Raw genomic sequence first — 11,157 nt, forward strand, 5'->3', positions numbered from 1 at the left:
TCTGGTGGATCCTGTGAAAGTAAAATGATGGTTAAATTTCAAGATCAATGTCTTTTAAAATTGCCAATAGTCTCTGAGTATTTTGTGCAGGTCTGGCCAAAATGTTGTATAAGATGTGCACCATTTCAGTTAACCAAGTTGGAACTGTCTTGTGCAGCTGGTACCCAAAGCAGGTCTTGTAGTAGCGTTATTAGTATCATAACGTCATATCAACCAGGTGGAGTTGTTGTTATGGGGCCCCATCTTCTTCCTGGAAACTTCAAATATCACTTCAGGAAAAACTCATTGTTCATTGTGAAAAATTTAAACATTAATCATATATATATATATATTAACTGAAAGGTATGATAGATATATTCAATGAAAAGTATGATAGATATATTCAATGAAAAGTATGATAGATATGAAGCAAAGCAAAGATGTTTTCTAAACTCATATTTCTTTCTGTCCCATATCATGGCTCTTGACATGAGACAGAAACTCCAGAAACTCTGGGTTTTTCTCTTATTAACAGGCTTGGAATTGGAGAGGGACTGAGCCAGAGTCCAACTTCAAAACCAGCTTTATAAATTTAGAAATATGGTTTAATATATTTTACTTACACAACTCATTCAGTTCTCTTGATATTTCCTAAAGGGCAGGTGATGGAGGAATGTCATTGGTTAAATAAAAAGAAACTGCTTGGCCCTCATTGGTTAGAAGATAGGTGGGAGGAGTAAACAGAACAGAACACTGGGAGGAAGAGGAAGTGAGCTCAGACTCGACAGCTCTCCTCTTGGGAGCAGACGCCTCAGAGAGATGCCATGCTCCCCTCGCCAGGACAGACGCATGCGATGAAGCTCCGACCCAGGATGGACATAGGCTAGAATCTTCCTGGTAAGCGCACCTAGGGGTGCTACACAGATGATCAGAAATGGGCTAGTCCAGGTGCGAGAATTAGCCTAGAAGAGGCTAGATAGAAATGGGCCAAGCGGTGTTTAAAAGAATACAGTGTCCGTGTAATTATTTCGGGGCATAAGCTAGCCGAACAGGCGGCCGGGGTGCCAGGGAGGCAGACCCGCCGCTAGTCTTATTACTACAGGCAGGTATTTTTCCATCTGTCAATATCCAAACATCCAGGGTCCCTTGAATTTTTCAAAGATGAGTGTTTTCCTGTGGAGATAGGAATAGAACCCTGCCCCCATTCTATATCTTTTTCTTACCACCTGTATGAATATCATCATTGTGGATGAGTTGTCATTTCTCCTTTCCAAGAGGTTTCTCCTCTTCAAATCGAAACTTTATTAATTTTGATGGTATCCACAATTTTTCTTCTCCTGTGGAAACAAGAGCAAAACCCCTTCCCCAACGTAGCACATCTCCTGGCTTCCATTGAGAGGACAGCACATCTTTGAAATATATCGGTTGATTTAGTTCAGCAGACTTTTCCATTATCCAATGTCTTTCTGCTGCTGTCATTCCTTTCTCATTAGCGTTAAGAAAATTCAAGGTTAATAAAGCATTATGTAATCTATTTCTGGGGGTATTTTCGGTCCCTTTCTGTTTGTTCAACATATCCTTTATAGTACGATTTGATCTTCCTATAACTGCCTGACCTGTAGGATTATTTGGTATACCTGTAATGTGTTTTATATTATAATAATCAAAAAAGCGTTTCATTTTCTTAGATACATATGCTGGACCATTATCTGTCTTTATTTGTGCAGGAATGCCCATGATGGCCATAACTTCCAATAAATGTGTGATTACTGAATCAGCCTTTTCTGAGCTCAGGGCAGTAGCCCATTGAAAATCTGAATACGTGTCTATGGTGTGGTGTACATATTTTAATTTACCAAATTCCATAAAGTGGAACACATCCATCTGCCAGATTTCATTTCTCTTAGTACCCTTTGGGTTACTCCCTGCAGGCAACGGTGTTTGATTATAGAAAGAACAAGTAGGACATCTCTTTATAATGTCCTTAGCTTGTTGCCAAGTAAAGGAAAATTCTTTCTTTAGGCCTTTACTATTGACATGATGCTTCTTATGAAATTCTGAGGCCTGCAACACACTTCCAATCAATAATTGATCAATCTCAGCGTTGCCTTGGGCTAGAGGACCAGGCAGACCTGTATGGGACCGGATGTGTGTTATGTACATCGGACAAAGCCTGTTCCTGATTATGTCTTGTACCTGGATAAACAATGAAGTCAACTCTGTGTCATCTGGTATAAATTCAGCAGTTTCAATATGCAAGATAACTCTTTCTGCATATTGTGAATCCGTAACTATATTAAGAGGGTCTTTAAAATCCCTTAGCACCATAAGAATGGCATATAATTCTGCCTTCTGGACAGAATTATAAGGGCTTTGTTCCACCTTACTCAATTCAGCTGACTTGTAACCTGCTTTCCCTGATTTAGTTGCATCAGTATAGAACGTACAGGCTCTTGTTATTGGAGCATCACGTACAATCCTAGGAAGAATCCAAGACGTTCTCTTTATGAGGTTAAGTCTACCAGTTTTGGGATAGTTGCTATTAATTTCTCACAAAAAATTAGCAGAAGCTCTTTGCCACGGTTTATTGTCTTCCCATAACTTTTTTATTTCTTCAGTAGTAAAAGGCACTATAATTTCTGCTGGGTCTATACCTGCTAGTTGACGAAGTCTCAGCTTACCTTTTATAATTCATTCAGAGACTTTTTCAACATAAGTTTTTAATTTTTAAAAACTTTAGGGTCAGGTTTTTTGCAGACCCGAGCAAGGACGCACAAAGGGGTGGTCACCCCAGGTGTGTGCTGGAGCCTTGTCTGCAAGATTGTGAGAAAGGCGGCAAGGGCGGTGCCGGTGCTCAGGGAGTCCAGACAGGAGGGAGATGGAAGAACTTGACATGGGGTGGAGAGGGACCTACAGGGGCGAGGGTGGTCTGGGGGTGGGATTGGAGTCTATGTAGAGGGACGGACAGGGGCGAGGATGGCCTGGGGTGAGATTGGAGACTATGCACCGTGGACCTGCTCCTGGACTTTAAGAGAAAAACTCCAGACTTTAAGAAATGTTCTCATTACTCCAGGAACTAAACTCCTAAACATATTTTATTTTTTTTATATCCTCAAAAGTTTCTTGATATGCTAGATCAATAATTTTATTTTTGTTTTAGTTAGAATATCTTTAACATCAAAAAAGCGTGAATTACAACTGAATATAGGCAAGTTTTTGATGATTATGTGACCTTGCATATTTTTTTTAATAATTTATTTATTTATTAAGGATTTCTGCCTCCTCCCCGCAACCGCTTCCCATTTCCCTCCCCCTCCCCCGATCAAGTCCCCCTCCCTCATCTGCTCGAAGAGCAATCAGTGTTCCCTGACCTGTGGGAAGCCCAAGGACTGCCCACCTCTTTCCAGGTCTCGTAAGGTGAGCATCCAAACTGCCTAGGCTCCCCCAAAGCCACTACGTGCAGTAGGATCAAAAACCCACTGCGATTGTTCTTGAGTTCTCAGTATTCCTCATTGTCCGCTATGTTCAGCTAGTCCGGATTTATCCCATGCTTTTTCAGACCTAGGCCAGCTGGCCTTGGTGAGTTCCCGATAGAACATCCCCATTGTCTCAGTGTGTGGCTGCACCCCTCGCGGTCCTGAGTTCCTTGCTCCTGCTCCGTCTCCTTCTGCTCCTAATTTGGACCTTGAGATTTCTGTCCGGTGCTCCAATGTGGGTCTCTGTCTCTGTCTCCTTTCATCGCCTGATGAAGGTTAATATTCATGAGGATGCCTATGTGTTTGTCTTTGGATTCACCTTCTTATTTAGCTTCTCTAGGAACATGAATTATAAGCTCAATGTCCTTTATTTATGTCTAGAAACCAAATATGAGTGAGTACATCCCATGTTCCTCTTTTTGGGTCTGGCTTACCACACTCAGGATAGTGTTTTCTATTTCCATCCATTTGTATGCAAAATTCAAGAAGTCCTTGTTTTTTACTGCTGAGTAATACTCTAATATGTATATATTCCATACTTCCTTCATCCATTCTTCCTTTGAAGGGCATCTAGGTTGTTTCCAGGTTGGCTATTACAAACAATGCTGCCATGAACATAGTTGAGCATATAGTTTTGTTGTATGATAGGGCCTCTCTTGGGTATATTCCCAAGAGTGGTATTGCTGGATCCAGGGGTAGGTTGATCCCGAATTTCCTGAGAAACTGAAACACTGCTTTCCAAAGTGGTTGCACAAGTTTGCATTTCCACCAGCAATGGGTGAGTGTACCCCTTTCTCCACAACCTCTCCAGCAAAGGCTATCATTGGTGTTTTTTATTTTAGCCATTCTGACAGGTGTAAGATGGTATCTTAAAGTTGTCTTGATTTGCATTTCCCTGATCGCTAAGGAAGTTGAGCATGACCTTAAGTGTCTTTTGGCCATTTGAAGTTCTTCTGTTGAGAATTCTCTGTTCAGCTCAGTGCCCCATTTTATAATTGGGTTGATTAGCCTTTTGCGGTCTAGTTTCTTGAGTTCTTTATATATTTTGGAGATCAGACCTTTGTCACTTGCGGGGTTGGTGAAGATCTTCTCCCAGTCAGTGGGTTGCCTTTTTGTCTTAGTTACAGTGTCCTTTGCTTTACAGAAGCTTCTCAGCCTCAGGAGGTCCCATTTACTCAATGATGCCCTTAGTGTCTGTGCTGCTGTGGTTATACGTAGGAAGTGGTCTCCTGTGCTAATGTGCTGTAGAGTAATTCCCACTTTCTCTTCTATCAGGTTCAGTGTGTTCGGACTGATATTGAGGTCTTTAATCCATTTGGACTTGAGTTTTGTGCATCGTGATAGATATGGATCTATTTTCATTCTTCTACAGATTGACATCCAGTTTTGCCAGCACAATTTGTTGAAGATGCTCTCTTTTTTCCATTGTATACTTTTAGCTCCTTTATCGAAAATCAGGTGTTCATAGGTTTGTGGGTTAAAGTCAGGGTCTTCTATTAGATTCCATTGGTCGACTTCTCTGTTTTTATGCCAATACCAAGCTCTGTAATAGAGTTTGAAGTCAGGGATAGTAATGCCTCCAGACAATCCTTTATTGTATAAGATTGTTTTGGCTATCCTGGGTTTTTTGTTTTTCCACAGAAAGTTGATTATTGTTACCTCAAGGTCTGTGAAAAATTTTGTTGGCATTGTGATGGGGATTGCATTGAATCTATAGATTGCCTTTAGTAGAATTGCCATTTTTTTACTATTTGATCCAACCTATCCAGGAGCATAGGAGATCTTTCCATTTTCTTGTGTCCTCTTCAATTTCTTTCTTCAAAGACTTCAAGTTCCTGTCAAATAGATCTTTCATTTCTTTCGTTAGTGTTACCCAAAGATACTTCATGCTATTTGTGGCTATCGTGAAAGGTGATGTTTCTCTGATTTCCATCTCTGCTTCTTTATCCTTTGTGTATAGGAGGGCTACTGGGGTTTTTTTTTTTTTGAGTTGATCTTGTATCCTGTCACATCACTGAAGGCATTTATGAGCTGTAGCAGTTTTCTGGTAGAGTTTTTGGGGTCACTTATGTACACTATCATATCATCTGCAAATAATGAAAGTTTGACTTTTTCCTTTCCAATTCGAATCCCCTTGATCTCAATATGTTGTCTTATAGCTATTGCTAGAACTTCAAGCACTATGTTGAAGAGATATGGAGAGAGTGGACAACATTGTCTTGTTCCTGATTTTAGTGAAATCGCTTTGAGTTTCTCTCCATTAATTTGATGTTAGCTGTTGGCTTGCTGTATATTGTTTTATTATATTTATTATTATTTTATATGATCCTTGTATCCCTAATCTCTCCAAGACCTTTATCATAAAAGGTGTTGAATTGTATCAAATGCTTTTTTGGCATGTAATGTAATGATCATATGGCTTTTTTCTTATAGTTTATTTATATGATGAATTACATTGATAGATGTTCGTATGTTGAGCCAGCCCTGCATCTCTGGCATGAAGCCTACTTGATCATAATGGATAATTTTTTGATGTGTTCTTGGATTCGGTTTGCCATTTTTTTATTGATGTTCATGAGTTGATTGGTCTGTAATTCTCTTTCTTGTTTGAGTGTGTGGTTTTGGTATCAAGGTAACTGTAGCTTCATAAGAAGAGTTTGACAATGGCTCTTCTGTTTCTATTATGTGGAACACATTAAGAAATATAGGTATTAGCTCTTCTTGGAAGTTCTGGTAGAATTCTGCATTAAAACCATCTGGCCCTGCTCTTTTTTGGGGGTGGGGGTTTTGATGACAGCTTCTATTTCCTCGTGACTTATAGGGCTATTTAAATTGTTCACCTGGGTCTTGATTTAATTTTGGTATATTGTATTTATCTAAAAAATCCATTTCTTTTGTATTTTCCAATTTTGTGGCTTATAGGCTTTTGTAGTAAGACCTAATAATTCTCTGAATTTCCTCAGTGTCTGTTGTTATGTCCCCCTTTGCGTTTCTGATCTTGTTAATTTGCATGTTCTCTCTGCCTTTTGACTAGTTTGGATAAGGGTTTGTCTATTTTGTTGATTTTTTTTTTGAAATTTTATTTATCATGTGTACAACATTCTGCTTCCCATATACCAAAAGAGGGCGCCAGATCTCATTAAAGATGACTGTGAGCCACTATGTGGATTCTGTGAATTGAATTCAGGACCTCTGGAAGAGCAGTCAGTGCTCTTAACCTCTGAGCCATCCCTCCAGCCCTTTTGTTGATTTTCTGAAAAAACAAAAAAACAAAAAACAAAACAAAACAAAACAAAACAAAAAAACCCCAAAAACTAGCTCTTTGTTTCATTGATTCTTTGTATTGTTTTCTGTGTTTCTATTTAGTTGATTTCAGCCATCAGTTTGATTATTTACAGTCTTCTACTCCTCCTGGGTAAGTCTGCCTTTTTTTTTTCTAGAGCTTTCAGGTGTGCTGTTAAGTCTCTGGTGTGAGCCTTCTCCATTTTCTTTATATGGGCACCTAGTGCTATGAACTTCCTTCTTAGCACTGCTTTCATGGTGTCCCATAGGTTTGGGTATGTTGTGTCTTCATTTTCGTTGAATTAAAGGAAAACTTTAATTTCTTTCTTAATTTTTCCTTGACCCAGGAGTGGTTCAGTAGTTGACTGTTCACTTTTCACAAGTTTGTAGGCTTTCTGGGGGTTGTATTGTTGTTAATTTCTAACTTTACTCCATGGTGAGCCGATAAGACACAGGTGGTTTACTCCAATTTCTTTGTATTTGTGGATGTTTGCTTTGTTACTAAGTCTGAGATCAGTTTTTGAGAAGGTTCCACGAGGTGCTGAGAAGATGGTTTATTTCCTGTTTGGGTAGAATGTTCTATAGATGTCTGTTAAGTTCATTTGACTCAATACATCTATTAGTTCTCTTATTTCTCTGTTAAGTTTCTGTCTGGTTGACCTGTCCATCTCCTACTATTAGTTTGTGGGTTTAAGTTCTAGTTCTTTTGCATATGTGGGTGCTTTTATATTAGGGACATAGATATTCAGGATTGAGACTGCATCTTGATGAATTGTTCCTGTTATGAGTTTAAAGTGTCCTTCTTCATCTCTTCTGATTGATTTTAGTTTGAAATCAATTTTGTTAGATATTAGGATAGCCACAACTGCTTGTTTCTTAGTTCTGTTTGATTGGAAAACCTTTTCCCAGCCCTTTACTCTGAGGTAGTGTCTGTCTTTGAGGTTGAGGAGTGTTTCTTGTAAACAGCAGAATGTTGGATCCTGTTTTTGTATCCATTCTGTTAACCTGTGCCTTTTTATAGGTGAATTGAGTCCATTGATATTAGGTGATATTAATGACCAGTGGTTGTTAACCCCGGTTATTTATTTATTTATTTTGGTGGTAGTGTTTGTGTGTTTCCTTTCTTTGAGTTGTTTTGGTGGAGGGTTATCAGATGTCTGTGATATAGTGGGTATTGTTGGCTTCCTTGTGTTGAGGTTTACCTTCTAATACTTTCTGTAAGGCTGGGTTTGTGGATACGTATTGCTTAAATCTGTTTTTGTCTTGAAATAAATTGATTTCTCCATTGATGGTTAAAGAAAGCTGACCTGGGTATAGTAGTCTGGGCTTGCATCCATGGTCTCTTAGTGTCTGCAGCACATCTATCCAGGACACTCTGGCTTTCAAGTTCTCCATAGAGAAGTCACATGTAATTTTGCTAGGTTTACCTTTATATGTTACTTGACCTTTTACCTTTGCAGCTCTTAATATTCTTTCTTTATTCTGTATGTTTTGTGTTTTGATTATTTTATGGTGAGGGGATATTTTTTGATTCTTGTTTTTTGATCCAGTATATTTGGTGTTCTCTAAGCTTCTTGTACCTTCATAAGAATATCCTTCTTTAGGTTGGGAAAGTTTTCTTCTATAATTTTGTTGAATATATTTTTGAGCCTTTGAGCTGAAATTCTTCCAATACCAATTTTCTTAACAAATATCAGGTAAAAAGCAGGGTGTGTTTGAAGAGCAAAATAAAAAGTGTTCTTTGTTTCTTTGTGGGATGACAAAATAAGTCTGGTGAGCTATATATTTCTCTTGTCTACCTCTGACTTTTTTCCCGACATCTTAGGGAGGCTGCAGTGTCCTTTCCACTCTCCGAGCTCCATCATGCCGCCCAAGGGTGACAACAAGAAGAAAGATGACGGAAAGTCGGCCCAAAAGGACACAGGCCCAGTAAATAAGTCTGGTGGCAAGGCCAAAGGGAAGAAGTGGTCCAAAGGCAAAGTTCAGGGCAGGCTCAACAATCTAGTCCTGTTTGACAAGGCTCCATATGACAAACTCTGTAAGGAAGTTCCTAACTGTAAGCTTATTACTCCAGCTGTGGTCCCTGAGAGACTCAAGGTTCAGGGTTCCTTGGCCAGGGCAGCCCTTCAGGAGCTGCTTAGTAAAGGGCTCATCAAGCTGGTTTCAGAGCTCAGAGCCCAAGTAATTTCCACGAGAAACACAAAGGGTGAGGACGCCCCAGTTGCTGGTGAAGATACATAAATAGGTTCAATTTATTTAGAAAAATAAATTTTTTTATATTTATTTATTTATTTATTATGCATACAATATTCTGTCTGTGTGCAGGCCAGAAGAGGGCACCAGACCTCATTACAGATGGTTGTCAGCCACCATGTGGTTGCTGGGAATTGAACTCAGGACCTTTGGAAGAGCAGGCAATGCTCTTAACCGCTGAGCCATCTCTCCAGCCCGAAAAATAAATTTTTTTTTAAAATAAAAAATGCACGTTCTGGGCTGTAGGGATAATCAGAGCCTTCCCTGCAGTGTTGTGTGGGCTCCACGAGAGGGCAGGCATAGAGTTTTACAGGTTGCTCACATTCACCTGGTGTCTAATTAAGGCCAGGAATATCTGACTCAGACATTGATATTCTTCCAAAAAAAAAATACTTTTGGACTATTGGCTAAATATGCTGTTTTATTCTAGTCAGCACAGTGTATTTTCCAGTTCAACTTAGTGGTGTAAAGTTTACCCGTTTTATTAAAACCTGGTCTGTTTCCTGCGCTTTGGTGACTTGCTATTCATAATTTTCCTTTAATAAGAAAGGATTCTCACAGTATCCAACCCCCAAGTAAACCAACGACAATAGGAGGTTTTGTACACAGGTATCCCCCCTCCCCACCGCACCTCATTCCATCAAAAAATTATACAAATTGACTTTGCTGATTTCCCTACCAGACAGCATGTGACAGGCAAGTTAATAAATCCCTTAAATACAGGAGCTAAGGTTTTGCATGAACTTTGTAAATTTTAAGAATGTATGAGTGTGCTCTCTCCAGTTGTCAAGTCAGCACACAAGTGGCTGTCAATATGGAAAGTTGTTTGTTAAAAGCCTAAAGGCCATCGTCCCCTGGGTGGGGATTGAACCACCAACCTTTCAGTTAACAGCTGAACGCACTAACCGATTGCTCCACAGAGACAGTGCACAGATGTCTGACAGGTCGCCTTGTGGATCCAGGCGTCACGGCAGCGGCCCACACCTGGGATACCCACAGGTCCATGGCGGAGCATCCGGAGCAGGAGGCCTCAAAGCCAAAGGCCCTGCCTCCCGAGTGTCCCGCCAAAGCTTTCCCAGCTCCCGCGAAAGTTTTTAACCTGGATACTCGAGGACGCTGAGACCTGGCCATCACCCGGAGTTCGTGGACTCCATGGACTCCATGCTGGCAGACGCGCGTTCCCGGGGCCCAGCCGGACTCCGGGAAGGAGCCCAAGTCCGCTTTAGGGTCCGGTCCTTTGAGACCCCGAGCACGGACGCGCGAAGATTGGTCACCCCAGGTGTGTGCTGGAACCTCAGTGGGACCCGTGTGGGAAAGGCGGCGAGTGCGGTGCCAGTGCTCAGGGAGTCCGGACGGGATGGAGATGGACGAACTTGACCCGGAGTGGAGAGGGACCGACCGGGGGGCGAGGGTGGCCTGGCAGTGGGATTGGGAGCTATGAACCGCGGAGACCAGAGGAGGTGGAGCCTGGGGGAGCCCCAGTGTATATCCTAGAGATTTCTTTGAACTGAGCTAATGCAGTTGGAAGCCAATTTAAGTTAGGAAGATAATAAAATGACAAGGGGTGTTTTGTTTTGTTTTGAATGAATCAGAACAATGGCTTTTTGTTTTGTTTTGAATGAATCAGAACAATGGCTTTCTACCAGAGGCTTCTGTCTTTCAGCTAGGGGTGTGCTGGTCCCGAGCCTGCGTCTGGTGTATGTTAAGTGCAGGAATGAATTAAGGAAAGTCTGGAGTCTCAAGCCAAAATTTAGGACATAGTTTTCCGACAAGTGCTCCTGAACATTAAGACAAAAACTCCAGACCTGAAGGGATGTTCTCATTAACCCAGGCCATAATTTCCTAAAGATGCCAATTCTAAGGCCGATGTTTTTGTTTTCCTGACAAGGATGGGCAAAAATACAGACTTTTTTTTTGGGGGGGGGGGGTTCGAGACAGGGTTTCTCTGTGGCTTTGGAGCCTTTCCTGGAACTAGCTCTGTAGACTTGGCTGTTCTCGAACTCACAGAGATCCGCCTGCCTCTGCCTCCCGAGTGCTGGGATTAAAGGCGTGCAGCAAAAAGAAATACAGAAAAAGAAACATATAGAAAAAAAAAAGACCTTCCTTTATCCCAATCCTCCTTTTTCCCCCAAGTTCCCCCCCATTCTCCCCTTCTCCCTTTCTCTCT

At 40.9% G+C, this 11,157-nt stretch overlaps 1 protein-coding gene across 1 annotated transcript; it reads left to right on the forward strand.

The window, feature by feature from the left end:
• The first annotated feature begins 8,600 nt into the window (after nucleotides 1–8,600).
• On the forward strand, nucleotides 8,601–8,978 carry LOC121445778 (40S ribosomal protein S25-like). The gene has a single exon (XM_041647916.1). The coding sequence runs from the start codon at nucleotides 8,601–8,603 to the stop codon at nucleotides 8,976–8,978; it is 378 nt and encodes a 125-aa protein (XP_041503850.1).
• Nucleotides 8,979–11,157: the final 2,179 nt, after the last annotated feature.

The sequence above is a fragment of the Microtus oregoni genome, unplaced genomic scaffold, assembly GCF_018167655.1.
Source record: "Microtus oregoni isolate MIOR12 unplaced genomic scaffold, Mior012 000596F_ref0000408, whole genome shotgun sequence".
In the NCBI taxonomy this organism is placed as follows: Eukaryota; Metazoa; Chordata; class Mammalia; order Rodentia; family Cricetidae; genus Microtus; species Microtus oregoni.

What these genes read in the sequence shown, in the direction of transcription:
- LOC121445778 (XM_041647916.1), top strand. Translation starts at nt 8,601, where the DNA reads ATGCCGCCCAAGGGTGACAACAAGAAGAAAGATGACGGAAAGTCGGCC.